The sequence below is a fragment of the Microcaecilia unicolor genome, chromosome 8 (genome assembly GCF_901765095.1).
Source record: "Microcaecilia unicolor chromosome 8, aMicUni1.1, whole genome shotgun sequence".
Taxonomy (NCBI): domain Eukaryota; kingdom Metazoa; phylum Chordata; class Amphibia; order Gymnophiona; family Siphonopidae; genus Microcaecilia; species Microcaecilia unicolor.
This window is the reverse complement of record NC_044038.1, coordinates 224,356,739-224,374,246: the sequence shown is the minus strand read 5'-3', so window position 1 is coordinate 224,374,246 and position 17,508 is coordinate 224,356,739. Positions and strand designations below refer to the sequence as shown.

Genomic DNA, 17,508 nt, shown 5'->3' with positions numbered 1-17,508 from the left:
TCAAAGTCCACTGCACTAACCACTAGGCTACTCCTCACTCTATAGGGAGGATCTAACCACAACTGTAATTCATGTCCGCTGTGCCAGTGTCCCTCATAATTTGCACAAATTTTCAGAAATACAGGGCCAGTATTAGACACACTGTTCAGGTTTGTCAAGGGACCCCTTGTGGTTGGTGTTAGTCCCCCAGTGCTAGGGCTGATTATAGAGGGAGAGTGAAGCAAGACAGATCTTCTCATAAAACAGTACAGTTCTAGATTTATCAGTATTGCTGTTGCTCCTCACTTCTCTTATCTTATTATCACTTATCCCTGGACTGCAGCAGCTACATACATGGGTGTCATCTCTAGAAAACTGTCTAAATAAATAAGTTGGCTACGTCTTACATCTGGGTGGTTAGAGAAATTCTGACCTCGGAATTTCTCCATCTCTGTAATTTCACCCTCACTTGCTATATCTCTTGATTTACTTCTCAAAAAGTGCCGGTTACCTTCATATGCTTCTCCCCTCCCTCCCCCCCCCCCCAATCCTGTAATTTTAGACATACATTCAGTTTGGTTCAAAAATTAATTTTAATAAAAAGTTTTTAAAACACATATTGCAAATTTATTGCACGTTAATCAACTTAACCTGCCTTAGGGGTCCCTTTCACTAAGGCATGTAGGCGCCTAAGCGTGTACAATGTGCGTTAAATTGGAACTAACGCCTAGCTGCCACATGCCCCGGGCGGTAATTCCATTTTTGATGTGCGTCCCAAACATGCTTACCTGGTGGTAATCAGCGGTGTACACGCACTGACAATGACCGCCCGGTTAATGCGTGAGACCTTACCGCTAAGTCAGTGGGTGGCGGTAAGGTCTAAGGCCAAAAATGGACACGTGCTCATCAGGGGCGTAGCCAGACAGCCAATTCTGGGTGGGCCTGAGTCCAAGGTGGGTGGGCATGGAATTCATGCCCTCCCCTGTCCCTAGCCCCCCTCTGCTCTGCTCTTCATCCCTCCCTCCACCTGCAAGCCCACAATATTAAATACCTGAGCAGGAGGGGATCTACAAACCCCGCCAGCTGAAGATTTCCTCCTGCTCAGACAGTCAGCACTCTTCCAAACAAGCCAGCAGCACTTTCCTTGAGCTGATGCCACAGCCAGCAGGCTGTGCATGCATGAAAACTAAGCATGTGACGAGGGGCTGGTGTTGGTTTCAGCTCGAGGCAAGTGCTACCAGCTGCCGTTTGAAAGAGCACTGGCTGCCTGAGGAGGAAATCTTCAGCTGACAGGGTTTGAGGACCTCTGCAAGCCATAGCAAGAGTGCACAATTTTGGGTGGGCCAGAGTGCAAATAGGGTGGGCCCTGGCCCACCCAGGCCCACCCATGGCTATGCCACTGGTGCTCATTTTAATTTTGCAACATGCCCATTTTTGCCCCTCCCCCGTCACCAGAAAGACCTTTATTGCAGGCACGCTGAAAAATGGACCTGTGTGTCATTTTTTCGGCGCACCTTAGTAAAAGGACCCCGCACCAAATTTTTAAAGCACACTAATGAATGCACAGCCCCAGAGCAGGCTGGATAGGCCATGTGGTTTTTATCTAGGTTTCTAATATTTGCATCTATATTATTCAATCCAAATGAATTATGGGGTAAAAAGTAAAAATCATAGACGTACTTCATTCACATCAACGCAGCCTCATTATCAGAGAAAAACTGAATTAAAAATCTACAGATCTGGCTGGGATTCAAACCTGCTTTTAAAAGAGGGCCCCCCCCCCTCCAGTGACCCCTTACTAGGGTTACCATATGGCTCCAGAAAAAGGAGGACACATTGACCCAGTCCGGGTTTTGCTTCCAAAAGCCCAAAGAAGCAGGAGGAAACTGATACAACAGCAGAAGAGATGAAAAAAAATAAAGAAATTTAAGAGAACAACTGCCCAGCTTTAGTAGATTTGCTATGCATGGAAGGTCGACTGTCTCTGCTATAAACTCCATAATCCAAACCTTTCAGGATTCCTCTAAGCACCCAGATGTAAGACGTAGCCAACCTGTTGGTCCTCAGTTCTTGCCTGCCTTACACAAATTTACACAGGACAGAATGAAGTGGAATCCCCTGTTCCCAATCTCATGAAACATTCACTTTCACTCTGCTTCAGGGTTCTGCATCCTGGTTCTCAGAAACAGAACAAACAATTCACTGACCTTCCTTAAAAGGCTGAAGACCTTTCTCTAAGAAGGGCTGGTTGGTGGATTTTCCCTTGGAGAGCTTTGAGATATTCTTCCTCTGAGAAGGACTAGAGGGGTCAACTACCTCCTAAAAGGCAGGGGCATTACAATAATTTTTTTAGAGCAGGGGTGCCAAAATTCACTCTTGGCCTCATATATAATAGATGCCAGCACTCTCGGAAATCCTAGCTTCAGCCACTGTGATTAGAAAGCTGCCTAGCTGCATTTCTCTTAAAGTGCTGGCAGTTTGACTCTTAAAAAGGCATTTTTTGACATCCTTGCTGCATTGGATGTTCAAAAAAAAAAAAAAAACTAATCCAACCAACCTATTGTACAGGGGATTTTTTTTTTCATACTTAAAATGAAATGTGTTGAATCTCGCAAAGATGAGGACAATTGATGGAGTAATTGCCCAACGCATAATCCTAAACACTAAGAGGAGAACTAAAAATATTTTGAAGAACCTTCCTCCTTGGATAAGACTTTTTAGTTTGATTGAAGCCCCGGGAATAGAGAAATAGATGAGAAACGAAGACGTGGTGACACCAGAATTCAAAAGTGAGCAGAGAGAGGAGAGAATTGCTGGAATGTCACCTCAGGCGACGATAATTGAGCTTGTTTTATTAGATCTGCTAATAAACAAGGTACTGCAGAAATTGTTGAATATTTCCTGTGGCTGTCACATCAAATCCCTGGCTGGAAGAAGAGAGAGGATATACAAGGACTAACCAGATTTACTTAATTATGCTTATTATTATTATTTGTTTTTTAATTTTAATCCAGCTGCAAGGCAGAAGGGCTGCTGGTTGCACATACAGGATAAGACGACAATATCACCGCTGCAGCAGTTTTCCCAACTCAAGAGGAACTACAACAATGAAATGTAAGCAGTGACATACAATGTCATTCCGGATCAAATTAATATTTATTTTACTTTTATTTGTAGCATTTGTATCCCACATTTTCCCACCTATTTGCAGGCTCAATGTGGCTTACATTATGCCGTGATGGCGATCGCCATTTCCGGGTACAGAATTTCAATTGGTAATACATTTAGTTGTATACATACATGGTAAAGAGGAATACATTGTGGTATTGCACACAAATGATTTTGCATCAAGGTGCATACATACATGGTACAGAGGGATGCGCTATGGCATTGCATAGAGGTTTCTAAATGATAAAATGAGTTGTAGCATAAGTTAGGTCGCCGACTATAGAGATGTCATCTTCAATTTAGAATACAGAACAGGAAAAGTTCTCTACGATGACGAATCACAGAAGGCAAAAGTAGAGACTAATAGACGATTCACCACTGGAGACATGAGTCCAACAGTCTTTATTATATCAAAGATAACGACCCAACACAGGCTGTGTTTCGACGCTAAAAAAGCGTCTGCATCAGGGGTCAATAAATACACCAAGTAGTGAATGCAAAACGAGGAGTCCTACTTGTATGTGTGTTGTCAACTCACTAAACAGAAAATGCTGGACACAAACTATCAGCATGTGTCCAGCATTTTCTGTTTAGTGCTATGTGTTTAGTGAGTTGACAACACACATACAAGTAGGACTCCTCGTTTTGCATTCACTACTTGGTGTATTTATTGACCCCTGATGCAGACGCTTTTTTAGTGTCGAAACACGGCCTGTGTCGGGTCGTTATCTTTGATATAATAAAGACTGTTGGACTCGCGTCTCCAGTGGTGACTCGTCTATTAGTCTCTACTTTTGCCTTCTGTGATCTTCAATTTAGGAAATAGATTGGTAGCGCGTATTGTGTAGCTTTCTTTAATAGCAGTGAGGTTAAATTGTAGGGATAAAAGGACAGTCCAAGAAACGAGGAGAAAAGCCAAACCTCACGAACATGCAACAGCAAACACAGCGAGGCAACCAAAATGACGAGGACTCCAAAAGATGAACATGGAACCTTTAATCTTGTCCAGCAAGACCGATTGTCTAACATATCAAAGACTCGACACGGCCGTGTTTTGGCAACCGTGCCTGCATTAGGAGTCAAAGTACCCGTCACAATTGCTGGTGTGGCATTGTTCTGGGTGTACATAAGATATACTTGCAACAACTGGTGCTAGACAGCAAAAAAAAATATATGTGAAGGTCAACAGTGTTTCGGCTGCGGGAGAAATCTGGCAGCATTTCACATGCAACGCTGTTGACCTTCTCACATATTTTTTGCTGTCTAGTGCTGGTTGTTGCAAGTATATCTTATGTACACCCAGAACAATGCCACACCAGCAATTGTGACAGCTACTTTGACTCCTGATGTCTGGGTTAAGAGGACAGACATACAATACATCTCCGGCACTACAATCCCCATTTCTGAAAAGCTGAAAATCCTTGGAGTGACACCTGACAGCCACCTCTCCCTCGACAGTCACGCCACATCCACCACAAAGAAAATGTTCACATATGATGTGGATATTGAAACGCATGAAACCATATCTACCCCAGAAAACATTCCAGAATTTAGTGCAATCCACGGTACTTACCCATGCTGATTACTGCAACAGTATTTTCTTAGGCTGCAAAGCCTATATCCTAAAAAAAAAACTCAGACCACCCAAAATACAGCAGCAAGACTCACCTTTGGCAGATCACGTTTTGAGAGTGCAACTCCTCTCCGTGCAAGACTGCACTGGCTCCCAATCAAAGAATGTATCAATTTCAAAGCCCAGACTTTAATCCACAAGATAATACACGGAGAATCTCCGAACTATATGATAAATCTGGTCGACCTTCCAGCAAGAAACATGTCTGTATCCTCACGAAAGTACCTCATCCTGAACTACCCCAGCTGTAAAGGTCTCAAGTACAAAACTTATTATGGATCCAATTTCTTCTTCCTGGGCAGCCGTCTATGGAACGCTCTCCCTAGACCTATCCGAGCAATCCATGACCACCTACCATTCAGAAAAGCACTAAAAACCCATCTATTGAAACAAGCCTACCCAAAAGACCCAGATTAACCTCATGAACCCATCTACCTTACATATACCGAAGAGAAAACGACATTGACCCAGAATCTATCTCCCACCTTACCTTCCTCTATCACCTGTCTCTACCTACCCATCCATCCTCCTATTATGTTATACTTAATTTCCTACTTTACATAACAAAATTCTGTGTTACCTATTACTGTGTAAGCCGCATTGAGCCTGCTTTTAGTGGGAAAGTGCGGGATACAAATATAATAAATAAATAGTGTTACGAACATGGAATCTTTTTATTTCAAGTTTGTCCCATTTCCTTCTACACCTTAAAATTCACTATGTAACAATATTGGCTCCTGTGTGACTTGCTCTACTGAAATGCAGTGTTACACGCTTGCTTTATCTGTTAACTATGCATAAAATAACTTGCATTAGTACTAATTCAACACGTATGCTAAGGAAATAACGAGTTGCAAAAGTATTACCACCTATTATTACAACAAATACACAAATTAAAGATTTATTTATTTATTCACTATATTTAATGTAGCACTTTTAAATAGTGACATCAAGGCAGTGTACAATAAAAACAAAATCAGTAAAACAATTAATTCAACAAAGATACAAAGTAACAGCGTGAGGCATAGCACATCAATTGTTTTCCAAAACAACAGGAATTAGCTGGGATACACAAGGGGGAGGGGGGGGGGAACAATTACTAGAGGTACCCCAGCCAGTCAGGTTTTCAGGATACCCACATTGAATATTCATGAGAGAGATTTGCATGCACTGCCTCCACTGCATGCAAATCTCTCTCATGAATATTCATTGCAGCTATCCAACTGGCTGGGGTGGCTAACATGGAGGGGCATAATCGAATGCGGACGCCCATCTCCATGGGCGACTATCTCCGAGGACGGGTCCGTGAAGGGGCGGGACAGACCGTATTTTCGAAAAAGATGGGCGTCCATCTTTTGTTTCGATAATACGATTGGTGCCGGGCAAATGCATCGGATTTGGGCGAATTTGAGCTGGGCGGTATCGGTTTTCAGCGATAATGGAAACCAAAGCCGCCCAGCTCAAAAACGAACAACTCCAAGGCATTTGGTCATGGGAGGGGCCAGGATTCGTATTGCACTGGTCCCCCTCACATGCCAGGACACCAACCGGGCACCCTAAGGGGCACTTGTAAAAAGTTTAAAAAAAAATGTAAATACCTCCCAAGTCCATAGCTCCCTTACCTTGGGTGCTGAACCCCCCAAATCCCCCCCAAAACCCACTCCCCACAACTCTACACCATTATCATAGCAGTCATGGGTGAAAGGGGCCACCTAGATGTGGGTACAGTGGGTTAGGGGGCGGTTTGGAGGGCTCCCATTTACCAGCACAAGTGTAACAGGTGGGGGGGGGGGGGTGGGGGTGGGGATTGGCCTGGGCCCACTAACAACTGCTCCAGGGACCTGCATACTGCTGTGATGGAGCTGGGTACGACATTTGAGGCTGGCATACAGGCTGGAAAAAAAGTTTTTAAAGTTCTTTTTTTTTGGTGGGAGGGGGTTAGTGACCACTGGGGGAGTCAGGGGAGGTCATCCCCGATTCCCTCCGGTGGTCATCTGGGCAGTTGGGGCACTTTTGGGGGACTTGTTCGTGAAATAAAAGGGTCTAAAAAAAGTGGCCCAAATTCTCACTATTGCCGCCCTTCTTTTTTCCATTATCGGCTGAGCGCGCCCATCTCTCCTCGGCCGATAAACACGCCCAAGTCCCGCCTTCACCATGCCTCCGACATGCCCCCGTCAACTTTGTTCGTTCCCATGACAGACTGCAGTTGGAAGCGCCCAAAATCGGCTTTCGGTTATACCGATTTGGGCGCCCATGCGAGAAAGGCGCCCATTTCCCGATTTGGGTCGAAATATGGGCGTCTTTCTCTTTCGAAAATAAGCTGGATAATATCTGTATTAGTCAATCAAATTAAAACATTGTCTAAAAACCCAACTGCCCGATATTCAAAGAGATTTAACTGGGTAGGAGAGCCTGGACAGTGCCACTGAATGTCAGCACTAAGGGGTCCTGTGCTGGTGTCAGCGTCTGTTTTTGCGGTGCGCTGAGGCCCCCCTTTTACCACAGCAAGAAATGGCCATTTCAGGGGCGGGACACTTACTGCCACCCATTGAGGTGGTGGTAAGAGCTCCCGCACTAACCTGGTGGTAACTGGGCATTGCCGATTACCGCCAGGGTACACAGCGGTGCCACAAAAATCGAAATATTTTTACAGCGCCGGAAATGGCGCGCAGCTCCAGCATATATGGATGCCCTTGTCAACTTACTACCAAGGAATTCGCTTTGATCTTCTCGTTCATAGTTAAACCTCCATTACCTTGCGTGTTCTGGACTCAAGTATAAAACCACATACGCTTCCACCTTTTCCTATATCGGCACTCATTTGTGGAATACATTACCTAAATATGTAAGAATGTTTCAAGATCATCTGACTTTCTGGAAGTCTCTCAAGACCTACATATTTGGGCAAGCTTACCCTAAAGACCCCGTCCTGCCTCTGTGATTCCTGGACTCCAACTCCTCTAAAGATCTTGTGGACTTAAGTACTTTCTCTTAACCCTGTACCTTTCCGCCCCTCGTATCATTTTTCATTTATTGTACTTTCCTGTTTCTTAACTAAATGTTGTAAGCCACATTGAGCCTGCCAGTGGTGGGAAATTGTGGGGTATAAATAAATAAATAAATAAATAAAATATTTTTACAGCACCGGAAATGGCGTACGCTGGGGTAGGAAACTACTGCCGGGCTGCTACTTCCCTTTCAGTGAGCGGTAAACCCCGTGTTGGCCTTATCGCCACTTAGTAAAAGGGGGCCCTTAGAGTACTGTGTATGTCAAGGGCGTCTGATGGTCACGTGTCTGCCAAAACATGACCGTGTCAATTCATTTGACTGTACGTTCGCAGTACTTTGGCCAGTGGCGTACCAAGGGGGAGGGCGGTCCGCCCTGGGTGCATGCCGCTGGGGTGGGGGTGACGCGCTCGTTCCGTACTCCCTCTGCCCCGGAACAGGTTACTTTCTGTTCCGGGGCAGAGGGAGCATTGAACGAGCGAAGCCGACAGGCGTGCGGCACTCCCCCCCCCCCCCCAGCAGGTAAAAATGCACCCGGGGGGGGGGGGGCGTCCTTTCGCCGGGGGGTGTCGCGCTGCACCCAGGGGGGTGCATCGGCGATCCGCCCTGGGTGTCAGCCACCCTAGGAACGTCACTGACTTTGGGAACAATAAACAGAATTTTTTTTTTTACATCATTCAGCTTTGGCTTCCTCTGCTTTTGTTTCTTCACTCCTTTTTGTTGGTTTGTAGAATTGTAGTCCATCCTAGTAGATGATGGATCAGTGTGGTATGAAATGTTGCTGTTTTCCCTCGCACCGATACATAATTGGTACATTTCCACGTTTTACTTAGATTCACAGGTATGGTACATGCAATGCCTCACCTGTTTTACTGTCCACGGTAAAGTGTTTCTCCCTATCCAGTACGCTGTACACCACACGGGCACTGCTGCCATACGTGGGGTCATCCGCGTCTGACGCTATGACTTGCATCACCGATGTGCCTAGGGACAGCCATGGGGAGAGGGAGACAAGGACAGAAATGAAACAAAACAAAACAAGAAATAGTTTGGTTAGAAGATGCTGACCGACTGCATACAGTCATTCCCTCCCATCTACTACAGCATCCCTGTAACAGCTTTACTTCTGGCGATGTAACAAGGGCTGCTTCTGAATAACAGATCAATCACCTTGGCATTAATCAAGGAGGGGTGGGGAAGCAGATAGTGATTGTGGAGCAGAAGGAGCATCTTAGGATAGGAATGGGCAATAATACGTGAGAGAATGCACTGGATATCCTTAAAACAGAGGCAGTACTGGAGAATATATTTACACCAGGGGCAAAGTACCTGAGAGGTAATCTTCATGTCATGTAAGAACAGTGGCGTAGCAGGGGGGGCTGCCACCCGGGGTGGGGCGGTTCGCCGTTGCACCCCCTCCCCGGGTGCAGCACGATGGCACCCCCTCCCCCCAGCTCCCACACCCTATCTTTAAAAAGAATATCGGGAGGCCCTGCACGTAAAAGAAATGTGGACCGTCGGGCCTTCTCTCGCTCTGTCTGTCCTGCCCTTGCGGAAATAGGAAGTTGCGTCAGCGGAGGGCGGGACAGATAGAGCGAGGGAAGACCCGACGGTCCACATTTCTTTTACGTGCAGGGCCTCCCAATATTCTTTTTAAAGGTAGGGTGCGGGAGCTGGTTGGGGGGGGGGGGGGTGTCGGACCGCCCCTCCCGCCCCCCCTTGCTATGCCACTGTGTAAGAATCCTCTGTTTCTGGTAGTGGCACTGCCTAGACATGTGCATTTGTTTTGAAATGAAATGACAAATGCTTCAAAACAGGATAGTTTCATACTAAGCCAGACATGCGTCAGAAACAAAACATAAGCTTTGCTGTGATTAAAAAAAAAAAAAAAAATCACAAGCGAAGCTCGTGTTTTGTTTCTGGTGCATGCCGTTTACACAAATCAGATGCTAGAAAGGAAACTAAACAAAGAAACAGAAGCTGACAACACCCCCCCCCCCCCTCCCCTAGAGTAAAATGTAAAATGACTAGTGTGTGTGCCCCTTGTGGTGACCTTTGGTTCAATATTTCTCTTATAGGATAGAGTATATGAATAGATATGGATGGACTGGAGTGTAAATTTTAAGGGACTTCGACGTTAGCTTCAGAACTTAGTATAAGAACAGTGCTGGGCAGATTTCTACAGTCTGTGCCCTAAAGGCAAGGACAAATCAAACACGGATATATATATATATATATATATATATATATATATATATATATATATATATATATATATATATATATAGTATCACATATCAAGTAAAATGAATTTATATTGTTGGGCAGACTGGATGGACCGTTCATGTCTTTATCTGACGTCATTTATTGTGTTACTAGCCGTTGAGCCCGGAAAAACGGAAGGGGGGGGGTTGAAAGGCCCCCCCCCCCCCCGGAGTCCCCTCCGCCACCCCTCCACCCGGGCCGGGTACCTGGCTTCACTATTCACTATTCAAACCGCCGGAACACACAGCTCATCTGAGCTGCCGTCGGCCTTCCTTCTTCTCTGCGTGTGTTTCGCCCTCGTGTGACGTAACGTCGGCGAGGGCGGAACACAGGCAGGTAAGGAAGGGCAACGGCAGCTCAGATGAGCTGTGTGCTGCATTCCGGCGGTTTGAATAGTGAAGCCAGGTACCCGGGCCGGGTGGAGGGTGGGTGGCGGCAGCGGCGACTCCAGGTGGGTGGGGGGAGCGGCAGCGGCAACCCTGGAGGGGGGAGCGGTGGCGACGGTGGTTCCCTCACTCACAGGTGCGCAGGTTCCCTCTCTGTCACGCCCCTGTCATCACGTATTGACGCGGGTGCGGGACAGAGAGGGTCTCTACTGCACATTTGCGAGTGAGTACGCCTCTTGCCATTTATATGTTTGACTATGTTACTCTTTGGGGTTCTACATGGAATGTTGCTACTAATTGGGATTCCAGAATCTTGTAACTCTTTAGGATTCCAGAATCTTCAGAACTTTTATTACAAGAACAGTGCTGGGCAGACTTCTACGGTCTGTGCCCTGAGAATGGCAGGGACAAATCAAACTCGGGTATACATATAAAGTATCATGTACCATGTAAAATGAGTTTATCTTGTTGGGTAGACTGGATGGACTGTACAAGTCATCTGCCGTCATTTACTAGGACAGGGATTAGAGGGTAGCAAAAAGGGCAGTTACCCCCGGTTTGATGTGGCAAAAGGAGTCAGACAACCTGCCTCTAACTCCATTCTTCCCTTAATTCTTCACCCTCCCCATTCTCCTCAGTTGAACAAACTGTTGTAGGTTACTCACACTCGTTTCTGTGCATTCCTAGAGGCCAGCAACAGCAAGCATGTTTAATCTGACATCATCTTCTGCTGTCTCGGGGCCAAATCTTGCTGTGAGATTTGATCTTATGGCAGCAGGAAATAAGGTCAGATTAAATACATCTCCTGCTGTGGGCCTGTGGGGATGCAAGGTACACATTGAGTGTGAATTTTATAACAGAAGCTCCGCGTGGCACTGCCGTCATAGAATACTAATGGAAGTTCACAGTTTCACACCTAACCTATGCCTTGACAAAGGCTGGTGTAAGTGCTCTACCCAGCAGTTAGGCATGTAACCCGTGGAGGGGCATAATCGAACGTGAACGCCCATCTCCATGGGCGTCTATGTCCGAGAACGGGTACGTGAAGGGGCGGGACAGACCGTATTTTTGAAAAAAATGGCCGCCCATCTTTTTTTTCGATAATACGGTTGGTGCCCGGCAAATGCATCGGAGTTCTGCGGATTTGAGCTGGGCGGTTTCGTTTTTTAGCAATAATGGAAACCGAAGGCACCCAGCTCAAAAACGAACAAATCCAAGGCATTTGGTCGTGGGAGGGGCCAGGATTCATAGTGCACTGGTCCCCCTCACATGCCAAGACACCAACCGAGCACCCTAGGGGGCATTTGTAACAATTTTTAAAAAAAGTCAAATACCTCCCAAGTCCATAGCTCCCTTCCTTTGGGTGCTGAGCCCCTCAAATCCCCCCCAAAACCCACTGCCCACAACTCTACACCTTTACCATAGCCCTTATGGCTGAAGGGGGGCACCTACATGTGGGTACAGTGGGTTTTGGGAGCGGTTGGGAGGGCTCCCATTTACCACCACAAGTGCAATAGGTAGGGGGGGATGGGCCTGGGTCCACTGCACCCACTAACAACTGCTCCAGGGACCTGCATACTGCTGTGATGGAGCTGGGTATGGCATTTGAGGCTGGCATACAGGCTGGAAAAAAAGTTGTTAAAGTTGTTTTTTTTTGGTGGGAGGGGGTTAGTGACCACAGGGGGAGTCAGGGGTGGTCATCCCCGATTCCCTCCGGTGGTCATCTGGTCATTTAGGGCACTTTTTTGGGACTTGTTCGTGAAAAAAAAGGGTCCAAAAAAAGTGACCTAAATTCGTGCTAAAAACGCCTTTCTTTTTTCAATTATTGGCCGAAGGCGCCCATCTCTCCTCGGCCGATAAACATGGCCCAGTCCCGCCTTCACCACGCCTCCGACACGCCCCCGTCAACTTTGTTCGTTCCCGCGACGGAGTGCAGTTGAAGACGCCCAAAATCGGCTTTCGATTATACCATTTGGGTGCCTTTGCGAGATGGGCGCCTATCTCCCGATTTGGGATGAAATTTGGGCGCCCATCACTTTCGAAAATAAGGCTGCTAGTATTCTATAACCTGTGTGTGTGACTCATAGACACGCCCCTGACCTGTCTATGCTCCTCCCATGGCCACACCCCTTAGAAGTTGCACACAACAGAAATTGCACATGCCGCTTCTAGAATAGCAACTGTCAGTTGCACGTGCAACGGTGCAACTGCCAATTAACACCAATTTAAGCCAATAATTGGTTGTTAATGTCAATTAACAGCTAGTTATTAAATGAAGTTGCACATGTAACTGACCTCATTCTATAATTTGGGTGCCTAATGTTGCACACCAAGCTTAAAGTTGGGCATCCAATTTTATAGAATTAAGGAGTGTCCCCCAGATTCTAGATAGTGTGACTTAAATTGCAAGTGCAAATCCAATCATATTCTGGATTTGCACGCACAACTTAAATAGTTAACAAGCCCATCAGCACCAATAAGTGCCACTTAAGCAATTTTTGACACTAATTGGCATTAATTAGAATTTACGCGCACAGCTGTCTAAGTGAATTCTGTAATGTGATGTGTGTAAATTGTAAGTCACATCATTGAAAAGGGGCATGGAATGGGTGGATTGTGGGCATTTCTAAAATCTATGTGCGTGGTTATAGAATACACCCGGTCTGTACGTAATTTAGGCGTCAGCATTTACACCAAGTTTTACTTGGCGTAACTGCCCGTGACTTAGTTTAGTTTTGCAGACGGGCACTCAGCGTACAAGAAATTTAGACTTGTTCTATAAAGTAGGCCTAAATTTAGACGTACTTTATAGAATATGTCTAGACGTGTTTCATTTTGACGCCAATTTTGTTTTGTCATGATATGTAGAATCTAGTCCTGCATGTATGAGCTATTTCTTAAATTGTAAACTATAATTTAGTACGTGTGTTTTCAGGTGCCCATTTTATGTGCATTTTTTTGAGACAAGTAGTAGGCTATCTGTCTTCATAAAGTGCAAAGTGCTAGTGGCAGAAATCACACTTACACTGCAGGTTCAGACATTCACAGCTGCCTGGTCTGTGCCCATAATTTTCTAGTACATGTAGGCACCTACTTTCTGTCACAGAATGTAAAATATAATCCTATAATTTAGGCGTGAGTAGTTACACCAGCCACAGAGCTGCTATAAATGCTTTGCACCTAAATTATGCAAATACACATGTAAATTTTGCATCCTGTCCAGCCTCTGCCATGTGTACAACCACCTTCAAACTATGCGCTATTGTATGTAGGTACCTTGTTATAGAATAGTGCACACATGGAAATATGGTGGCATGTGCATATGTGCATATTATTTATTTATTTAGATTTTACTCACACCTTTTTCAGTAGTAGCTCAAGGTGAGTTACATTCAGGTACCTCTGGATATTTCTATGTCCTGGGAGGGCTCACAATCTAAGTTTGTACCTGAGGCAATGGAGGGTTAAGTGACTTGCCCAAGATCACAAGGAGCAGCAGTGGGATTTGAACCGGCCACCTCTGGATTGCAAGACCGGTGCTCTAACCACTAGGCCACTCCTCCACTATAGCACCATTCCATGTAGAATCTCAAATAGTAGCAGCAGAATTTCAAATAGTAGCAACATTCCATGTAGAATCTCAAATAGTAGCAGCAGAATTTCAAATAGTAACAACATTCCATGTAGAATCTCAGATAATATCAACATTCCATATAGAATCTCAAATAGTAGCAACATTCCATGTAAAATCTCAGATAATAGCAACAGATCTCAAATAATTTATTTGGATTTTGCTCACACCTTTTTCAGTAATAGCTCAAGGTGAGTTACATTCAGGTACTCTGGATATTTCTCTGTCCCAGGAGGGCTCACAATCTAACTTTGTACCTGAGGCAATGGAGGGTTAAGTGACTTGCCCAAGATCACAAGGAGCAGCAGTGGGATTTGAACTGACCACTTCTGGATTGCAAGACTGGTGCTCTAACCAATAAAGTACTGAAAGCTTTAGATAGTTTACACTTTAGGAGGAATTCATCAAGCTGCGTTTGGGCCATAAATTGCATTATCTGACCCTAATGAGACTTAAATGGCCCTAACACCACTTGACTAAAAATACTGTGGTGATATTTAAGTCGCCATGGCTACACAGTAATGAGATGTAAAACATGCAAACGCATGTTTATTTAAATACTTACAACCTGCACAATCCAATTTGTTCTCTGCGGCTTACAAATATTTGCATCTCATTACTATACAAATATTCTAATGCAACTTGGGGTGATACACTGCAAGTCACGATAGGGCCCTAAAATCAAGGTAAAATAACCCTAGTTTTTTGCGTGGGTTATTTCCCGCCTGAGAGCATTGGGTCACAAAGCTGCAGCCTGATGCTCCTGGACCAGCAGAGCAGAGTCCCAGCACCATCCCCTCCCCCGTCTAAGAACCTGACCATCACTCACCTCCCAAGATTCCAGATCCCCACTTTTGTTTTTGAAGGCCCCCCCACTAACCACCCTCCCCAACATCTCCCATCGTTTTCATGACGTTACTCTACTTCTTTGCTGTAAGCAGTGGCTTCCAATCACTGCCTGCATTAAATGCAAGAGTCTAGTTTCAGATACCTAGGCCCCAAACTATGGGACGAGCTTCCTCTCCACATCAGAAATCAGTTCACAGTTACAACCTTAAAGAAACTGTTCAAAACCCATCTCTTCACAGAATCATTCAAGTCCACCACTCCTTGATTCCTTTCTCTCCCCTGCTCCTACCTCTTTTCTTTTTTCCTTCCCATCCCCCCCTAATTTTAACTCATTAACTGCTGAGACGCTTACAGTATTTCAGTCCCATTGTGGTATATCAAAAGTTATAATAACTAACTAACTAACTAACTAAGCTACCTTTGAATGCATTGGAGGGCTGGGTGGATTCTTCAGGCAAGAGTGAGGCCTAGTCACCCTGCCAAGTCTGGCATCTTCAGCAAAATGGCACCCCCTAGTGGTAGACATGAGTGATTACCGCTAGGGGTGCCATTTTACTGAAGGTGTCGGACTGGGCATGAACGACTGGACCTTGCTCCTGCCCAGCCCACCAATACTTTCAAACGTAGCCCATGTGGGTGTGTGTGGGGGGGGGGGGGGGGTGGAGGTTGCATGGAGCCTCTGCTAGGGAGGGCTGGTGCCAGGGAGCTCTTGTGCCAAGGGTCTCTGCTCTGCCAAACCCGGGAGCATCACAGGTGACTCACAAGCAGTGTTATTCTTTTAAAATGGGATTCAGCAAGTTGCGGTACTGAGATCTCGCGGGTTGCGAATGCAGCGGTGAATCAAAGCGCAGTAAAAGACAATCATTTACCGTACCTTGAGGAACTCCCCCCTTAAAAGGAAAAAGGAAAATAATCTTCTACCGAATTCAGTTCACATACCTAGAAAATAACCAGGTTTTCAAAGGTTTTACAAAACCTCAATAATTACATTCAGATCTTAGATCTCATATGCCCATATATGCCAGTATTCTGGTCATTTACTTTTTAGAATTGAGTGCTGATAGGTATCCTATGCTCTGTTTTCCCCTCCCCCCTGCCTCCCTTTCACTCTATCCTTCTGTCTCCTTTCCTGCCTCACCAAAGCTGAGAGTCCTGTCTGTCTGTCTCATGAACCTAGACAAACTCTTCCAGTCCTCATGCACTACACGTAGCAGGGCAGAACGAGTATAAATTGGATAAAAGTCTATCAAACGTCTGCAATTAAGTTATTGATTTTCGACGCTGCCTCATTAAACAGGGTGCTCCACTCTGCCTGTCCCTGCTATGCTTCTAATTTGACATCATGTTCAATTTGATGAAAGCAGAATTCAGGACTTCAGCCTGCTGGGGGGAGGGGGAGGTCGGCACAGAGGTGAGAGAAGAACAGAATTTAAGAAAGAGCTGCTGTACCTTGATGGAGGATGGATGGGGGGGGGGGGGGGGGGGGAAGAGAGTGAGAGAAAATTCTCAAGATCTAGAAATATACTTCCAAGCATTAATGAAGAAATTCTTGATAACAATAGGAAACAGAAGCTTGCAATGGATCAGGGCCAGTCCAAACATTAGGCAAGACTAGGCAGTCGCCTAGGGGGGCAGCAAAAAGCTGCAGTCAAAGCAAAAACCGGTCCTTTTAGCCACACAAACTCAACGAACCATCAAATCTTAAACTTTGCTTTGCAGGTACAATGCATGATGTCCAGTTAGGAGTTTTATAAAATTGTTGTGGAATGATCATCATTGTAGAGTTTAATTATTATACTATAGCAGGGAGGAGCGGATGGGCAAGGGACCTGAAAATTAATTGGAGGTGGGTGGAGCGTAAGGCTGGATTTTTGCTTAGGACACTCAATACGCTTGCACTGGCCCTGCAATGGGTTAATAGAAGAAATGCAGGAGAGGTAAAGCCAGAGATATTAGGACAGCAGAGGGACTTGGAGCCCCTAATTCCAAAGAAGGACTGGGAGGTAGTTGGGGGGGGGGGCCACACTGCCAGGATCCAGGCAGATTTATTAGGTGTTTGAGGGGCCCTTTTACTAAGCCGCAGAAGCGTCTACGTGCGCCCAATGCGTGCCAAAATGGAGTTACCGCCCGGCTACTGCGTGGCTCTTGCGGTAATTTCATTTTTGGCGCACATCCGATACGCGCATCTAGAAAATCATTTTTATTTTCGGATGTGCGTATCGGACGTGTGCCAAGTAGCATTTGGCGCACGGAGGTCATTACCACCCGGTTACCGCGTGAGACTTTACCGCTAGGTCAATGGCTGGTGGTAAGGTCTCAGACCCAAAATGGACACGCAGCAATTTTCATTTTGCCGCACGTCCATTTTCGGCAAAAATAAAAACAAGGCATTTTTTGTAGGTGCGCTGAAAAATGATTCTGTGTGTGCCCAAAACCCGCGTCTCCACTGCCGCAGGCCATTTTTCAGCACGCCTTTGTATAAGGACCCCTCAATGAATAATCTCCTGATGTTACCCGATATTTGTACTGTCTTTTGAGTGAATGACCGATGTGGGTGTTGTTCTGTCCTGTCGAAAATGGCATTCCTTTTC

The 17,508-nt window shown here is 45.6% G+C and overlaps 1 protein-coding gene across 1 annotated transcript in view; it reads right to left on the bottom strand.

Annotated features, from left to right (window-relative positions):
* The window catches only part of CDH22 (cadherin 22), a 426,692-nt gene that overhangs the window by 150,410 nt on the left and 258,774 nt on the right, over positions 1 to 17,508 (bottom strand). Inside the window, exon 4 of the mRNA XM_030212813.1 lies at positions 8,651 to 8,770. Coding sequence (XP_030068673.1) covers positions 8,651 to 8,770 — 120 coding nt within the window. The remainder of the gene's footprint in view (positions 1 to 8,650; positions 8,771 to 17,508) is intronic.